At 45.4% G+C, this 16,438-nt stretch overlaps 1 protein-coding gene across 1 annotated transcript; it reads left to right on the forward strand.

Annotated features, from left to right (window-relative positions):
• Positions 1–576: 576 nt before the first annotated feature.
• Positions 577–14,669, forward strand: bmp16 (bone morphogenetic protein 16). Its single transcript, XM_060923124.1, has 3 exons — positions 577–984; positions 9,825–10,156; positions 11,147–14,669. The coding sequence occupies exons 2-3, from the start codon at positions 9,832–9,834 to the stop codon at positions 12,079–12,081; spliced, it is 1,260 nt and encodes a 419-aa protein (XP_060779107.1). The 5' UTR covers positions 577–984; positions 9,825–9,831; the 3' UTR covers positions 12,082–14,669.
• Positions 14,670–16,438: the final 1,769 nt, after the last annotated feature.

Below are 16,438 nucleotides of genomic sequence, written 5' to 3' on the forward strand. Positions count from 1 at the left end.
TCTCTCTCTCTCTCTCCCCCTCAGATGCTTAATTTCTGCCCAGTTCTGATGGATGTCTGGTTCTTCTAGCTTCAGACACTGAATTAATCTTGTCAGCTTTCTCCATTTGTCATTTCTCCGTCCACAGTAAACACGCAGACGGATGATTTCTGATTGTCTCGCTCTCTTTAGCTCTCCTCACTGCGTCCTGCTTTACCTCACTTTATCTCACTCTTGTTTCCGACAACAGGAGACAAGTGTGAAGGAGCAAACAGACAACCTGATTTACTTAGTGTGTATCAGAGACTCAGTCCTGACCTTATCTCTCTCGCTCTCGCTCTCTCCGTGTGTGTGTGTGTGTGTGTGTGTGTGTGTGTGTGTGTGTGTGTGTGTGTGTGTGCATTTGTGCTTGTGTGCGTGTGTGTGTGTGTCTAAGAGTGAAGGAGGGGGCCTCTGTATTGGTGACATCACTATCAGGGAGGATCTGAATGGACAGGAAAGTCAATTAGAGTTTAACTGAGTTTACCAGCTGGAGAGAGAGAGAGAGAGAGAGAGAGAGAGAGAGAGAGAGAGGAAAAAGGGGAGGAGAGTGAAAAAGAGAAGAGACAGAGAGAGGAAAGGAGAGGCGCAGCTACAAAACCAGGGAATTCTGCCGGTGAGTGAGAAGTTTCTGCTGTTCCTCGGGTTGTTCCTCTCTCGGCTGGTCAGGAGGACAGCAGCACAGCTCCAGCACACACAGGGACAGCAGGGGACATTTTTAAAAGAAGCTGACAACAGGATGAGTGTGTGAATGTACAAGGTCAGCCATCTGTCCATCCATCATCCCTCCATCCTCGGCCTCAGCATGAAGTGGAGCCTCACGCTGCCCCATGACCTTCGACACACACCCTGACTGAAAGACGGAGCTGAGCGACGGCACTGACGAGTCCACGAGAGGAGACGCTGTGTAACGCTGGAGCTCAAGGACAAACCATGGACTCTGCAGACCAACCACCACACCTGGGCGTGAGTAAATACACACACACACACACAGTCCACTTTCTTATCCTACACTCACAGATGATAAGCTGTGACTCATTTGGACTCAGAGTCCATCAGGAAGTTCCTCTCATTTCCATCTCGTGTTCGTCACGGCCGTTTCCTCTCCAAACTCTGAGTGACCTGCGAAGTTACAGCACATCTGTCTGTTCTCTGCTTTTCTCTGAACCTTCCTTTCATTTCTATTCTTCATTAAATTATTGTTAAACACAGAATTCTCACAAAGTGTCGGTGTTCAGAGGAGACAGACGTGAGAGAAAATCTTCTTCCCAAAGCTGCTCTTCCGCGCTTTTCTCTGTAACTTTCACACACTGCAGCAGTGCAGGAAAAAGTAGTTCCGGTTCCTTTACACTTTCCTGAAGGTTTTGTGGAATCAGTACGCCATCAGAGACACACAACTACCACAAACTCCTCCCTCTGAGAAAGTAGTTCCATCTGTGAAAGGAGCGATTCGACACGTTTACAGCTTCATTTATACACAAACCCCTTTAACTGAAGACTTCAGGACAGAGTTCAGCAGCTGCTCTCACACTTCACTCTCACTGAGTCTGGAGGGGTAATCTCTCTCTCTCTCTCACACACACACACACACACACACACACAGGGTGCAGAGAGATTCAGTGGGAAAATGCTGGAGTTTTCCTTGAACGTGATTGGACACTGAGGGAGGTTGTGATGGTGTGAAATGATAATCAGGAGTTTGCCGTGTCTCATTTACTCCACTTGTCCCCACGGAGCACACACACACACACACACACACACACACACACACACACACCGGACTTGGCAAGAATCACAGTGTGTGTGTTTCAGTCCGTCTGTCAGTGTGTCTGGTCTCAGTGAGGATTTCTCTCTCTCTCTCTCTCTCTCTCTCTCTCTCTCTTTCTCTCGCTCACTCACTCTGCACTATTCATTTTTTTAGAAAGTTTATCAGAAAGGTTCACAGGCCCCTGGCTAAAACATGAACACAAGCATGACGTGAGCGTTAATAGGAGCGTGCAGTGATGTGTGATGGATTTACACCATTCATCAATTCATCTTTAGTAACGGCCTGGTCGGAGTCGCAGGGGTTTAAATCACACCACTGATGTGTTTATTTAAGAAACAGAACCAAATAAATTCATTATAGTGGATTATAAGAACACTCCCACACACACCTGTAGCTGAGATGGATGATGAAGTGGAGTGATGTAGCTGAGGTCGAGGAACCATCAGAGCTGCAGTTCACATACCGCTCACACACTGCTCACATCAGGTTTAGGCCACGCCCACTTCAGGTTTAAATCTGATACACATAAGGGGTGTTCACACGGCAACCTTTACTCCGGTGTAGCGCCGGGGCTGCCCCGGTAGAGCGTTCACACGGTACAAAGTTATAGCGGTGTCGCCCCTGAAAGCTGCTTAAACTGGTGCAAATCTAACCCTGCTCGGGAGGTGGTTTAAGAAATTTACTCCGGAGTAAACGCTAGTTTGCGGGTCAGCACCGATATAAAATGGGCCGTCTGAACGCTACAGGGGTAGACTCGCTACGCGTGAGGAGAGCTGATTACATATGGGCATTGCATAATTTGCATCCTGGTATTTTGCGCTTCCAAAATGGCGAATATCAACAACAACAGAACTGCGTGTCTTCCAGTGTTGCCAGATTGGGTGGTTTTAAGTGCATTTTGGCGGATTTGAACATATTTTGGGCTGGAAAACATCAGCAGTATCTGGCAACACTGGTGTCTTCATCCACGTTGTTTTCCCGGCGCTTGGTGATGCCATGACAACCGGGAAAAGGAAGTACATTTTCACGCATGCGCATATTTCATTTCCGCATTATTACTATCGGAAATGATAGTAATAATGATAGGAAATAATCGTAATAAAAGGAAATTATATCAAAACTTTATTACTATCAAAGGAAATGATAGTAATAAAGTTTTTGCGACTATTGCACAGTCGCAAAAACTGCCATGTGACCGTAAGTGGGGCTGCAGCGGTGCTAACACGCTTCTCTCTAGTAAGCAGGTTTGTGACGTGTGAACGCTCCACAAAATTTACACCGGTGTAAGATATATCGCAACAAAATACATCGGTGCAGCATCGATGCAAATATGTGCCATGTGAACACCCCTCTACAGATAGTGTGTGTGTGTGTGTGTCCTCTTTTGAACAATGATATACCCATTTTAGAGGAAAAAAGCCAACAGGAAGTAGAGAAGTGATAAGTTGAAAGAGAGCAGGGAAGTGAAACAGCACACAGAGGGCAAGTGAGTGATAAACTCCACATTCCTACATCACAGCCCCGGCACGAGCCTCGCTCCTGTGTGTGTGTGTGTGTGTGTGTGTGTGTGTGTGTGTGTGTGTGTGTGTTTCCTCCTCTTCCACTCCCTGAACTCTGAACTCGTGTTCCTTCAGAGGAAGTAGCTCCAGTGGATCAGTGCATCTGACTCCTCACTCTCTGAACATAAACACAGCTCGTGGAGCTCAGAGGCTTCATGACTGAAACAACCACAGCAGTCAGGTTCAGTCTGAGGGTTCAGTCTGAGGGTTCAGTCAGGTTCAGTCTGAGGGTCCAGTCAGGTTCAGTCTGAGGGTCCAGTCAGGTTCAGTCTGAGGGTCCAGTCAGGTTCAGTCTGAGGGTTCAGTCAGGTTCAGTCTGAGGGTCCAGTCAGGTTCATTCTGAGGGTTCAGTCAGGTTCAGTCTGAGGGTTCAGTCTGAGGGTCCAGTCAGGTTCAGTCTGAGGGTTCAATCAGGTTCAGTCTGGGGGTCCAGTCAGGTTCAGTCTGAGGGTTCACTCAGGTTCAGTCTGAGGGTTCAGTCAGGTTCAGTCTGAGGGTCCAGTCAGGTTCAGTCTGGGGGTTCAGTCAGGTTCAGTCTGAGGGTCCAGTCAGGTTCAGTCTGAGGGTCCAGTCAGGTTCAGTCTGAGGGTTCACTCAGGTTCAGTCTGAGGGTCCAGTCAGGTTCAGTCTGAGGGTTCAGTCAAGTTCAGTCTGAGGGTTCACTCAGGTTCAGTCTGAGGGTCCAATCAGGTTCAGTCTGAGGGTTCAATCAGGTTCAGTCTGGGGGTCCAGTCAGGTTCAGTCTGAGGGTTCACTCAGGTTCAGTCTGAGGGTCCAGTCAGGTTCAGTCTGGGGGTTCAGTCAGGTTCAGTCTGAGGGTCCAGTCAGGTTCAGTCTGAGGGTTCACTCAGGTTCAGTCTGAGGGTTCAGTCAGGTTCAGTCTGAGGGTCCAGTCAGGTTCAGTCTGAGGGTCCAGTCAGGTTCAGTCTGGGGGTTCAGTCAGGTTCAGTCTGAGGGTTCATTCAGGTTCAGTCTGAGGGTCCAGTCAGGTTCAGTCTGAGGGTTCACTCAGGTTCAGTCTGAGGGTTCAGTCAGGTTCAGTCTGAGGGTCCAGACAGGTTCAGTCTGAGGGTTCAGTCAGGTTCAGTCTGAGGGTTCAGTCAGGTTCAGTCTGAGGGTTCAGTCAAGTTCAGTCTGAGGGTTCAGTCAGGTTCAGTCTGAGGGTTCAGTCAGGTTCAGTCTGAGGGTTCAGTCAAGTTCAGTCTGAGGGTTCAGTCAGGTTCAGTCTGAGGGTCCAGTCAGGTTCAGTCTGAGGGTCCAGTCAGGTTCAGTCTGAGGGTTCAGTCAGGTTCAGTCTGAGGGTCCAGTCAGGTTCAGTCTGAGGGTCCAGTCAGGTTCAGTCTGAGGGTTCAGTCAGGTTCAGTCTGAGGGTCCAGTCAGGTTCAGTCTGAGGGTCCAGTCAGGTTCAGTCTGAGGGTTCAGTCAGGTTCAGTCTGAGGGTCCAGTCAGGTTCATTCTGAGGGTTCAGTCAGGTTCAGTCTGAGGGTTCAGTCTGAGGGTCCAGTCAGGTTCAGTCTGAGGGTTCAATCAGGTTCAGTCTGGGGGTTCAGTCAGGTTCAGTCTGAGGGTCCAGTCAGGTTCAGTCTGGGGGTTCAGTCAGGTTCATTCTGAGGGTTCAGTCAGGTTCAGTCTGAGGGTTCAGTCTGAGGGTCCAGTCAGGTTCAGTCTGAGGGTTCACTCAGGTTCAGTCTGAGGGTTCAGTCAGGTTCAGTCTGAGGGTCCAGTCAGGTTCAGTCTGGGGGTTCAGTCAGGTTCAGTCTGAGGGTCCAGTCAGGTTCAGTCTGAGGGTCCAGTCAGGTTCAGTCTGAGGGTTCACTCAGGTTCAGTCTGAGGGTCCAGTCAGGTTCAGTCTGAGGGTTCAGTCAAGTTCAGTCTGAGGGTTCACTCAGGTTCAGTCTGAGGGTCCAATCAGGTTCAGTCTGAGGGTTCAATCAGGTTCAGTCTGGGGGTCCAGTCAGGTTCAGTCTGAGGGTTCACTCAGGTTCAGTCTGAGGGTCCAGTCAGGTTCAGTCTGGGGGTTCAGTCAGGTTCAGTCTGAGGGTCCAGTCAGGTTCAGTCTGAGGGTTCACTCAGGTTCAGTCTGAGGGTCCAGTCAGGTTCAGTCTGAGGGTCCAGTCAGGTTCAGTCTGGGGGTTCAGTCAGGTTCAGTCTGAGGGTTCATTCAGGTTCAGTCTGAGGGTCCAGTCAGGTTCAGTCTGAGGGTTCACTCAGGTTCAGTCTGAGGGTTCAGTCAGGTTCAGTCTGAGGGTCCAGACAGGTTCAGTCTGAGGGTTCAGTCAGGTTCAGTCTGAGGGTTCAGTCAGGTTCAGTCTGAGGGTTCAGTCAAGTTCAGTCTGAGGGTTCAGTCAGGTTCAGTCTGAGGGTTCAGTCAGGTTCAGTCTGAGGGTTCAGTCAAGTTCAGTCTGAGGGTTCAGTCAGGTTCAGTCTGAGGGTTCAGTCAGGTTCAGTCTGAGGGTTCAGTCAGGTTCAGTCTGAGGGTTCAGTCAAGTTCAGTCTGAGGGTTCAGTCAGGTTCAGTCTGAGGGTTCAGTCAGGTTCAGTCTGAGGGTTCAGTCAGGTTCAGTCTGAGGGTTCAGTCAGGTTCAGTCTGAGGGTTCAGTCAAGTTCAGTCTGAGGGTTCAGTCAGGTTCAGTCTGAGGGTTCAGTCAGGTTCAGTCTGAGGGTTCAATCAGGTTCAGTCTGAGGGTTCAGTCAGGTTCAGTCTGAGGGTTCAGTCAGGTTCAGTCTGAGGGTTCAGTCAGGTGGAGACATGCAGTAAGCTTCAGTGCCGCTGCCGCTGAGGTATAAACACACATCGATTAATCCAGAAGTTTCTCAGTCAGGGACCACATCAGCAGGAACATACATTCCTCTGACCTCCTCAGTATGGATTTATTTAATGAACATAATCCAACGTTTCAAATATTCAGCCATTATTAAATGCATGCAATATTATTTTGGATGTTTATTAGATCCATAGGGCTCGATCAGAGATTTATTGTCCAAAACTTCAAACAGATGAACACTGTAAATCTAATAGAACTCGTGTATGAGTCTGTAAGATATGTCTGTAATATAAAAGCTTTATTCATGGTGGATTTTCATCAGTGTTTAAAAACCAAAATGTTTAATATCACTGGTTAATCTTCACAGACTGCACTTCAAGAACCACAGAGTGAATCTGCTTTACACTCCAGATGTGGTGGACTTTCTGCTGCTGACTGTCCACAGATCATCACATACTTACTGAGGAAAGAGAGAGAAGGAAAACACAAAACAGATGTATTTTAAAACAATTAAATAAAACCTCATTAATGAGGAAGAGGTTCAGCGTGAACAGAAGAACAATCCGAAGACGGTTAATGCAGCGATTGAGACTGAGTTCAAATTCCAGGAAATTATTTGCGATCACCAGCTGATACGTGACCAGGACTGAGCATGACATCATAGTGACAGTTGTTCCTTCACCAGTCTCTCGTTTTGTCTCTTTTGCAGTTAATAAAACAAAGCGCTGACACTGGAGACTCCTTCCATAAATGTTACACATATTTCACTTTACATAAAACTTCACCAAATCAAATCAACAATTACACGTTTTTTTATTAAATTAAAATGAATCAACACCATCTGGCCAATCACAATCCAGAATTCAGCAACAGTGTGGAATAATGCAACATACAGTGTTCTGAGTTTAATAAACCAGTAAAATAAATCCAGCTAAACATTTCCGTCACTCTGCTGTAGATTATTAATCTCAGTGTTTCTTTACAGCTTTTATTCCTGTCTGACGTGTGTTTAATCTCACACTCAGGTGCTGTCGTAGTGAGTTGACAGTTTTCTGCTTCCATAACATAAGGAGCTCGTTATCATTACAGAGCTGTTTGCTGTTTTATCACTGATGACATTTGCAGATACAATTAGTACCAAAGTTCAGCACACGCTGTTTGTATATTTGTTTTATTGCCAGGTTAATCTGAGGTCGATTGCACTTTATCTTCTCCCAGATCAAATCTAACAAGATAATGTGGCAGGTGTGTAGATCTTAATGTGGATGTTACACAATAAAACCATAAAAAATTTCCTGCTAATTGAGGTTTGATGGAACGAATGCTGTGAAACACATTTCATTTATAGCTGTCACCATAAAATGCTCACAGTAAAGATCTGCGCAGGTGTTAAATGTGGCTAAACTCCACACGACAGCAAGATAACACCATGTTGCACAACAGCTAAAGAGAAAGTAAAGCAGAGTAGAATAACAACTACAGACTCCTTATAGAGATAGAAGATAACGCACGTTATTTTAATTGCTTTTTTTGGACTAACAGGAGATGCATGAGGTCCTAAATCAGCGCGTATCTTCTGCTCTGCTCCTGCTTTTCCCTCTGCTGCTGTTTCTGCAGTTACTGTCATTTACAATAAACACCCACACATTTGCAAAAGAAACAAACCAAGGTGCAGGTTTATGGTTCTGTGTAACTAGCGAGGTAAAGGGAATAGATCTGTAGATACAGTGCAGCATATCAGAATCAGGAGGCGAACTGAAGAGTGGAACCCAGCAGCATAGGGTGCCATTACTTTTACTTAGGATTCAGTGGTGCTTGAAAGTTTGTGAACCCTTTAGATTTTCTATATTTCTGCATAAATATGACCTAAAACATCATCAGATTTTCACACAAGTCCTAAAAGTAGATAAAGAGAACCCAGTTAAACAAATGAGACAAAAATATTATACTTGCTCATTTATTTATTGAGGAAAATGATCCAATATTACATATCTGTGAGTGGCAAAAGTATGTGAACCTCTAGGATTAGCAGTTAATTTGAAGGTGAAATTAGAGTCAGGTGTTTTCAATCAATGGAATGACAATCAGGTGTGAGTGGGCACCCTGTTTTATTTAAAGAACAGGGATCTATCAAAGTCTGATCTTCACAACATACGTTTGTGGAAGTGTATCATGGCACGAACAAAGGAGATTTCGGAGGACCTCAGAAAAAGCGTTGTTGATGCTCATCAGGCTGGAAAAGGTTACAAAACCATCTCTAAAGAGTTTGGACTCCACCAATCCACAGTCAGACAGATTGTGTACAAATGGAGGAAATTCAAGACCATTGTTACCCTCCCCAGGAGTGGTCAACCAACAAAGATCACTCCAAGAGCAAGGCGTGTAATAGTCGGCGAGGTCACAAAGGACCCCAGGGTAACTTCTAAGCAACTGAAGGCCTCTCTCACATTGGCTAATGTTAATGTTCATGAGTCCACCATCAGGAGAACACTGAACAACAATGGTGTGCATGGCAGAGTTGCAAGGAGAAAGCCACTGCTCTCCAAAAAGAACATTGCTGCTCATCTGCAGTTTGCTAAAGATCACGTGGACAAGCCAGAAGGCTATTGGAAAAATGTTTTGTGGACGGATGAGACCAAAATAGAACTTTTTGGTTTAAATTATAAGCGTTATGTTTGGAGAAAGGAAAACACTGCATTCCAGCATAAGAACCTTATCCCATCTGTGAAACATGGTGGTGGTAGTATCATGGTTTGGGCCTGTTTTGCTGCATCTGGGCCAGGATGGCTTGCCATCATTGATGGAACAATGAATTCTGAATTATACCAGTGATTTCTAAAGGAAAATGTCAGGACATCTGTCCATGAACTGAATCTCAAGAGAAGGTGGGTCATGCAGCAAGACAACGACCCTAAGCACACAAGTCGTTCTGCCAAAGAATGGTTAAAGAAGAATAAAGTGAATGTTTTGGAATGGCCAAGTCAAAGTCCTGACCTTAATCCAATGGAAATGTTGTGGAAGGACCTGAAGCGAGCAGTTCATGTGAGGAAACCCACCAACATCCCAGAGTTGAAGCTGTTCTGTACGGAGGAACGGGCTAAAATTCCTCCAAGCCGGTGTGCAGGACTGATCAACAGTTACCGCAAACGTTTACTTGCAGTTATTGCTGCACAAGGGGGTCACACCAGATACTGAAAGCAAAGGTTCACATACTTTTGCCACTCACAGATATGTAATATTGGATCATTTTCCTCAATAAATAAATGACCAAGTATAATATTTTTGTCTCATTTGTTTAACTGGGTTCTCTTTATCTACTTTTAGGACTTGTGTGAAAATCTGATGATGTTTTAGGTCATATTTATGCAGAAATATAGAAAATTCTAAAGGGTTCACAAACTTTCAAGCACCACTGTACTGTATGTTGCATGACGAGCATCATGGTAAATATGTAAAATAGTCTTATTCTGACTCTCATTATATATCAGACTCATTTCCACTGCCTATAATGTACAGTCAGTTCCAGAATTATTGGCACCTTCATCATGAAATTAGCGAAAACATTGTAATATTACATGGGGATTGGGTTTATTCAAATGCACTTTCACATTCTTTGCATTAATCATACAAACAACTGGCGAGGAACCTCTTTTTCTTTCATTCATTCAGCCTTGCTTTTGTTAAAGTACACATACCCTGCTTTCCTCCTCTCTAGGTCCACAATGTTCCTTGCTAGTCTTCTAGTTCTGATGACCCTGCTGCTGCCTCCAGCCTTGTCAGGTCACCAGGGAGATTCTGCTCTCTCTGATGGGATCCCAGGAAACTCTCTGGAGCCCAGTTTGGCCCAGACCATCCAGAACCTCCTATTGACCCGACTGGGCCTACAGTCTTATCCTAACCCTCGCCCAGGTGCGGTGGTACCTCAGTATCTCCTGGACCTCTATCGCTTCCACACACAGCAGTACCACCTCGTAGAAGATTCAGATTTCAGCTTTCCTGTGGAGCACGTACAAGGTGCCAACACGGTCCGCAGCTTCCACCATGCAGGTAAGACGTGTTGGTCCATGAAGAGGTCTGATTATTTTATTAATTAACTGTGATTAGAATATATGTATGGAAGGCTGTTTAACTTGGACTTGAGTTGTTAATTTCCTGAGGCTCTGTTCGTTCCGTTTGACTGGATTCAGACTTACAGCTTAAACCTCACAACCCAACCCAACTTTTCTGATCACTCACCTGTGACTAAAGTATTTCAAACAAACTTTGATGTGAATACGAACATTCATTTTAGAAACTTCATCAGATGAGTCACTTTTAGGACTTAGTATTTGACTCAGACACTACAGGTTGGGGGCGGCACGGTGGTGTAGTGGTTAGCGCTGTCGCCTCACAGCAAGAAGGTCCAGGTTCAAGCCCCGTGGCCGGCGAGGGCCTTTCTGTGCAGAGTTTGCATGTTCTCCCCGTGTCCGCGTGGGTTTCCTCCGGGTGCTCCGGTTTCCCCCACAGTCCAAAGACATGCAGGTTAGGTTAACTGGTGACTCTAAATTGAGCGTAGGTGTGAATGTGAGTGTGAATGGTTGTCTGTGTCTATGTGTCAGCCCTGTGATGACCTGGCGACTTGTCCAGGGTGAACCCCGCCTTTCGCCCGTAGTCAGCTGGAATAGGCTCCAGCTTGCCTGCGACCCTGTAGAACAGGATAAAGCGGCTAGAGATAATGAGATGAGAATGAGACTACAGGTTGGGACTCTGGACTCAGACTGTGGTTTTGGACGACTGACTCAACTCTGAATTTAAGGTTTAGGACTCTGGTCTCAACTCAGACTTTGTATTTCATGACTCTGGGCTTGACTCAGACACTATAGCTTGGGATTATTGACTCAACTCTGGGTCTCTGTCTTGGGATCTGGATTTGCCTCGGATTCTACAGCTTCACACTCTGGACTTGACTCTGGACTTGACTCTGGACTTGATGTCCAGCTGGTATGGAATTAACCCTGACTCTAATGAAACTTGTTTTCCTTTTCTCTCCCATTGCAGTGTCTTCAGACCTTCACAACCCTGTTGAAAAGAGTGACAGGATCCATATAACTTTTAACCTGTCCTCTATTCCTTCGTACGAGAATGTGGTCTCAGCAGAGCTGCGTTTTCTGCGTGGAGGAACACGCCGGGGTTCAAACCCTCACACCATCAGCCTGTATGTCCCCGGTGCCAACACTGAGCCCAAACTTCTCCATTCACGACAGCTGGTTAGAGAGACCTCGGGGTCTTGGGAGGCTTTTCCTCTGAATGCAGACCTGTTTCAGGAGTTGTCCAATAGTGCAGGGAAAGTGACCTTTATCTTGGAAGTGATGTCAGATAACAGGAGTCACAGTGTGGAGAACATGGACCCAGATGGACACTTAAGAGTGCGCAGGTCTGCAGGTGAAGATGACTACAGCTGGGCACGGCAGAGACCACTACTGGTCACTTACAGCCATGATGGGCGCAGTGAACCGTTCATTCCCTTTGGAAAGAAGACCTCCAGGGGTAGGAGGGGAGGTAGCAGGGCTAAAAAGCTCAGAGGTCAGGGGTCACAGGTAAGCTGGCGTGATGTGTGGACAGACAGGAGGGTAAAGAGGAATAACGCTGGTCGAGCAGCCAAGCTGAAACGCCTGTCTCGCTCTCGATGCCGACGCCATCCCCTCTACGTGGACTTCAAAGAGGTCGGGTGGAACAAATGGATTGTAGCACCGACTGGTTATGACGCCTTCTTCTGTCTGGGTGAGTGCCGCTTTCCTCTCGCCGACCACATGAACTCGTCCAGCCACGCCATGGTGCAGACGCTGCTGAACTCGGTTAATGGAGCTGTGCCTCGAGCCTGCTGTGTGCCCACGGCCCTCAGTCCCATCGCACTCCTTTACCTGGACAAGGAAGATCATGTGGTGTTGAAAAACTATCAGGATATGGTAGTGGAGGGCTGCGGCTGCCGGTAGCAAGGGATAGACAAAAAGGCAAAAAAAACCAAAACAAAACATGAAAACATGGAAGAGCAAATGGATGAAAAAAGAAACATCACATTCTACAAGTCCTAAATGAAACTTTGAGGACTTTCCCACAAACCTCCAGCTCCAAGCATTAAGTTCCTGTGCAGAAGTGGTTTGTTCACAGAGCAGTGCAAATCTGATTTATTTCTCAAATCCAGTTTTCACATTCTCAGGGCTAAATATATGTGCGTTTGCAGTGCATTGAAGTTCTTTGTCCAAGGCTGAAGCTAATCACTAATCAGATCACTAATCACGGTGCCTGGGGTGTTAATAAACGAGCAGAATATGGAACGAGTCCCACTTCCAAAAGTCCCACCCTCATTACACAATCTGCCCACATACTCACTCTGCGTGCAAAAGAATCCAAGTTTAATATACATACACTATTTGTTTTTATTTTTTAAATAATCCCACACTGGTGGTGTATCTTTACTTTCCTTCATTATCGCTTTTGTTTTATGTTTTTATTTATCTAATTTCTAATCTCAAGAAGCAACGCGCACAAAATTCCCCCAAAAGAAAAACTAAATTAATTATTTCGGTTCATTTTTATTTTTATTTTAGCACTGTTAACACTCGACCTTATCGCAAAGCAGATTTACAGAAATGTAGATTTACAGTGAGATAACGAGAATGAAGAAACCCATCAAACCTTCAAGAGTGTCTCACACACACACACACACACACACACCTTCAAAACACTTCCAAATGTGTGTTGTAGGGTGTTACGCATCACCATTCTCCCAATCTGTATTTGGCTTTAAACCCAAAGTGGGTGTGGCCTAAACTGGAAGGATTTTTTCGTTTTTTGAATGCTAGCACACGCCGCCCTCAGAAACACTGGAACACTGGTGTGTGAATTGCGGCTGTGACTCTCTGAGTTCCTCGGCCTACTGTACTCGCTCTCATCTACACGTGTGTGTGGGACTGTCTCTGTAACCCACTCACACTGTCAGTGTTTTTATTTGAACCTGCGCACCTTATTTTCTAAGCAGAAGTGAAGCTGAGTTTCCCGAAAGCATCGCAAAGATCAGATTACCTTCACTGGGAGAGAGAGCGTTCAACATGATGCTCGCTTGACCATTCAGCGATGATCTTTGTGTCTCAAAACTCAAGGCAGTTTAGTTCATAGCCATGACTCTGAGCAGGCAGTAACTAAGGATGAATAAATAAACGCTGTGCATCACACAGCACCACACGCTCACGTTAATGGTCCTGTTAATGTAAGTGCTCTTTTGTCCTGTGGTTTGTCCCATGAGCTTCACATCTGACCGCTTTCTCATGACCACATGAAAACAAACCCATCCAGCTTGCGTGACCTTTTTGTTGCGATCCTGGTCCTGATTCACACCTCCAGTCTGATCCAGATGCCCTGTCAACCTTTCTGACATCCGACTTTCTAATCTTTGGTGTCTGTATTTGTGTCTGTTTTGAACACACTATCTGTTCCACCTGAGTAACGGACTCGTATTCAGTTACAGTTAAATGTTTTAAAGATCTGAGTTGAGCTGCGTCTCTGAGCAAAGGTGATGTCTCTGCGTGTTGTCCTCCTCATGACTCGTCCAGCTTCCTGTTCTGTGCTGTAAAAATGACTGCGGCTCTATTTGTCTCCGTCTGCATTCGTCTGCACTGTTGTGTACTTCCTGTTCCTGTTTCGCACCTTCTCCTTCCTCTCAGTAGCGTCAGGTCACTACAGCGGAAATGTGGAGCTTCTCGATAAAGGACATTAGACACTTCAGTGGACTTCAATGTGAAAAGAAGCCACATGTCAAGTTCACTATATTCACAAATAATAATCTAAAGGATGTGCAATTACAGAAAAGACTGGAACACAAGCACTTCTGAAGATATTTCAGTAAACCTGACACTAATGTTTCAGTAACTATACTATTGTTTGAATGTAGCCGTATTATTATTATTATTATTTATGGTGTTATGTTAATTTACATTGCAGTCAAAGAAAATGTCACAGTTGCTAAGCAAATAGTATCTTAAAGTAAATCTAATTTAAGAGAGCATATATATCTATATGTATATCTATTTAAATATCAAGTACATATTTAATCTTGATGAATATTGCAGATCCTCATAAATACACTGAAGGTCATGTGTTCATTTCTGTATGAAACCGAGTCGTCGAACCATCGTGGTTCCTGTAATGTCCAGCTGTAAACAGTGACCATCTCAGTTTAGTGACAGTAAACGTCGAGTTTAGTAACAGTATCATACGAGCATACAGGAAACTGTTCTGCCAAACGCAGCCCTGAAGCTGTGAAACGCTGAAACGCTGAAACAATGAAACAGTTCTCATCAGCTTGTATATTTGTCTTTTAAAAAAGTGAAATCTATTACAAGTGGAAAAAATCCAACTCCATGCTGGTGCACGATGTTCAGGTCACTAAAATGTTCTGATGATCTCCTGATTCCTTCACCGCCGCGACGCCTCTGAGCTGCTTTTACACAACCGTCTGTGGAAATGTCTGATATCTGAAGATGTGAAATGCAAAAAAATAAAAATAAACAGAAAACTGATCTCACACACACGAGTGTGTGTCTGTCTGCTGAATATCATTCCTTTATTCCAGGTTCTCAAACCTCACAGGAGTTTTACAGACTGTTTTATTACAGAGTTATGGACTTATGGAATATTTTAACAGAACTAGGCTGGATTGCCGCAGAGAAAATGCAAAGTGTGCTTGCTGAGCTGTAGCAGAACAGCTATCATGCTAGCATGCTAAAAGCTAGCATGCCAACATGCTAATGCCAGCATGCTAACAACTAGCATGCTAACAGTTAGCATACTAACATGCTAACAGCATACTAACATGCTAAAAGCTAGCATGTTAACATGTTAATGCTAACATGCTAACAGATAACATGCTAACAGCTAGCATTCTAACATGCTAATGATTAACATGCTATTTGTTAAAATTCTAACACTTTAAGGCTAATATGCTGACAGCTATCATGCTAACAGCTAACAGGCTAACATGCTAATGGCTAGTATGTTAACTTTTAGCATGCTAACACGCTGAGGGTGACATGAATGAATGAATGAATGAACCCTTTATTATCACTGTTACCAGTGAAATTGACCATCAACCTGTCCTTACAGAGGGGGAACAGGACAGGAAGACAGGGATAAAAGAAAAAGAAACACAGTAGTAACATGAGGAAAGATGAGGAAAAAAAGAACACCCCCCCCCCCCCACTATGCTCCTATCAGGAGTACAGTGTGGGAGCATTTAAAAACCTCCGCACAAGCACACAATAACACAAGTACACTTTAAAACATGGGACTTGAGGGGGGAAAGGGGGGAAGGAGGGGGCAATCAGGGGTGGGGGGAAGGGGGAAGGGGGTAGGAGGGGAGGGGAGGAGGTAGAGGTAACCCAGCACAAGCAAGCAGCCGTCCGCTCCTGCAGCCATGCAAGCGGCGCTGGTCACACACCCGCTTGTCACACTGGGGGTGAAAAACGGCGACCGCGGAAAATTGGGGAAGGAATGCGAAGAATGCGAGAGTGTCTCCCAGCAGTGACCTTCTGGGGGAAATGTTGCCCCAGCAACGGCCTTGATCGAGGCTGGTGCTGTTCAGGGAGCCGAATGTCGATAAGATAGAGATTGTTTGGTCTTTCGAACAGATGCAGTCTTTACACATCCACACCACTCATCCATATCTGTCCATTTATCTGTCCATTTCTGTTCAATTCAATTCCATTTGGTCTCCGAAATAATTATTCCTTGCAAAGCCGAAAGCGTCTCTGAGATGACAACCATGTTGTGGTTCAAGTTCTGCCACAGTCTGAGTGCCGACAGCTTTGCCCACTGCTCAATCATATCGGGCAGCTTTGTGGGGCTTTGAACAGCTGTCACCGTTGTCTGATTTCCTCGATATACCAGGGCAATGCCTAATCCAATCAGCAAAAGTCTGGTAATCATGGTTCCGAATAGGTAGATATCTTCAATGTCCTCCACAGATGTTCCGGCAGGACAGGTGGGTTCCCCCGAACCCAGAAACTGTGTCAATTTCATTAGGAGACCAGTTTATCAAATCCATGCTTTTTTAGTTTAGAAATTCAATGCGGAGAGAGTCTCTCAAAAAAAAAAAACAAGTATAGGCAGACGAGATGAAACAAAGAGCACAAGCAGGAAAAAAGGAGAGGAGAGGAGAGGAGAGGAATGTGACCGCCTTCCATGAGAGCACGGAGAAGAAGAGTCTAACGTGCTAACAGCTAACATGCTAACATGCTCAGGAGAACTTGCTAATAGCAAACATGCAAACTCTGCATGCTACCATGCTAATCCTAA

Source organism: Neoarius graeffei, chromosome 6 (assembly GCF_027579695.1).
Source record: "Neoarius graeffei isolate fNeoGra1 chromosome 6, fNeoGra1.pri, whole genome shotgun sequence".
Lineage (NCBI taxonomy): Eukaryota > Metazoa > Chordata > Actinopteri > Siluriformes > Ariidae > Neoarius > Neoarius graeffei.

Bases quoted from the DNA above. Each gene is read 5' to 3' on its own strand.
- bmp16 (XM_060923124.1), top strand. From the start codon at position 9,832: ATGTTCCTTGCTAGTCTTCTAGTTCTGATGACCCTGCTGCTGCCTCCA. The intron at 10,157-11,146 runs GTAAGACGTGTT...CTCCCATTGCAG, and splicing joins CCGCAGCTTCCACCATGCAG to TGTCTTCAGACCTTCACAAC.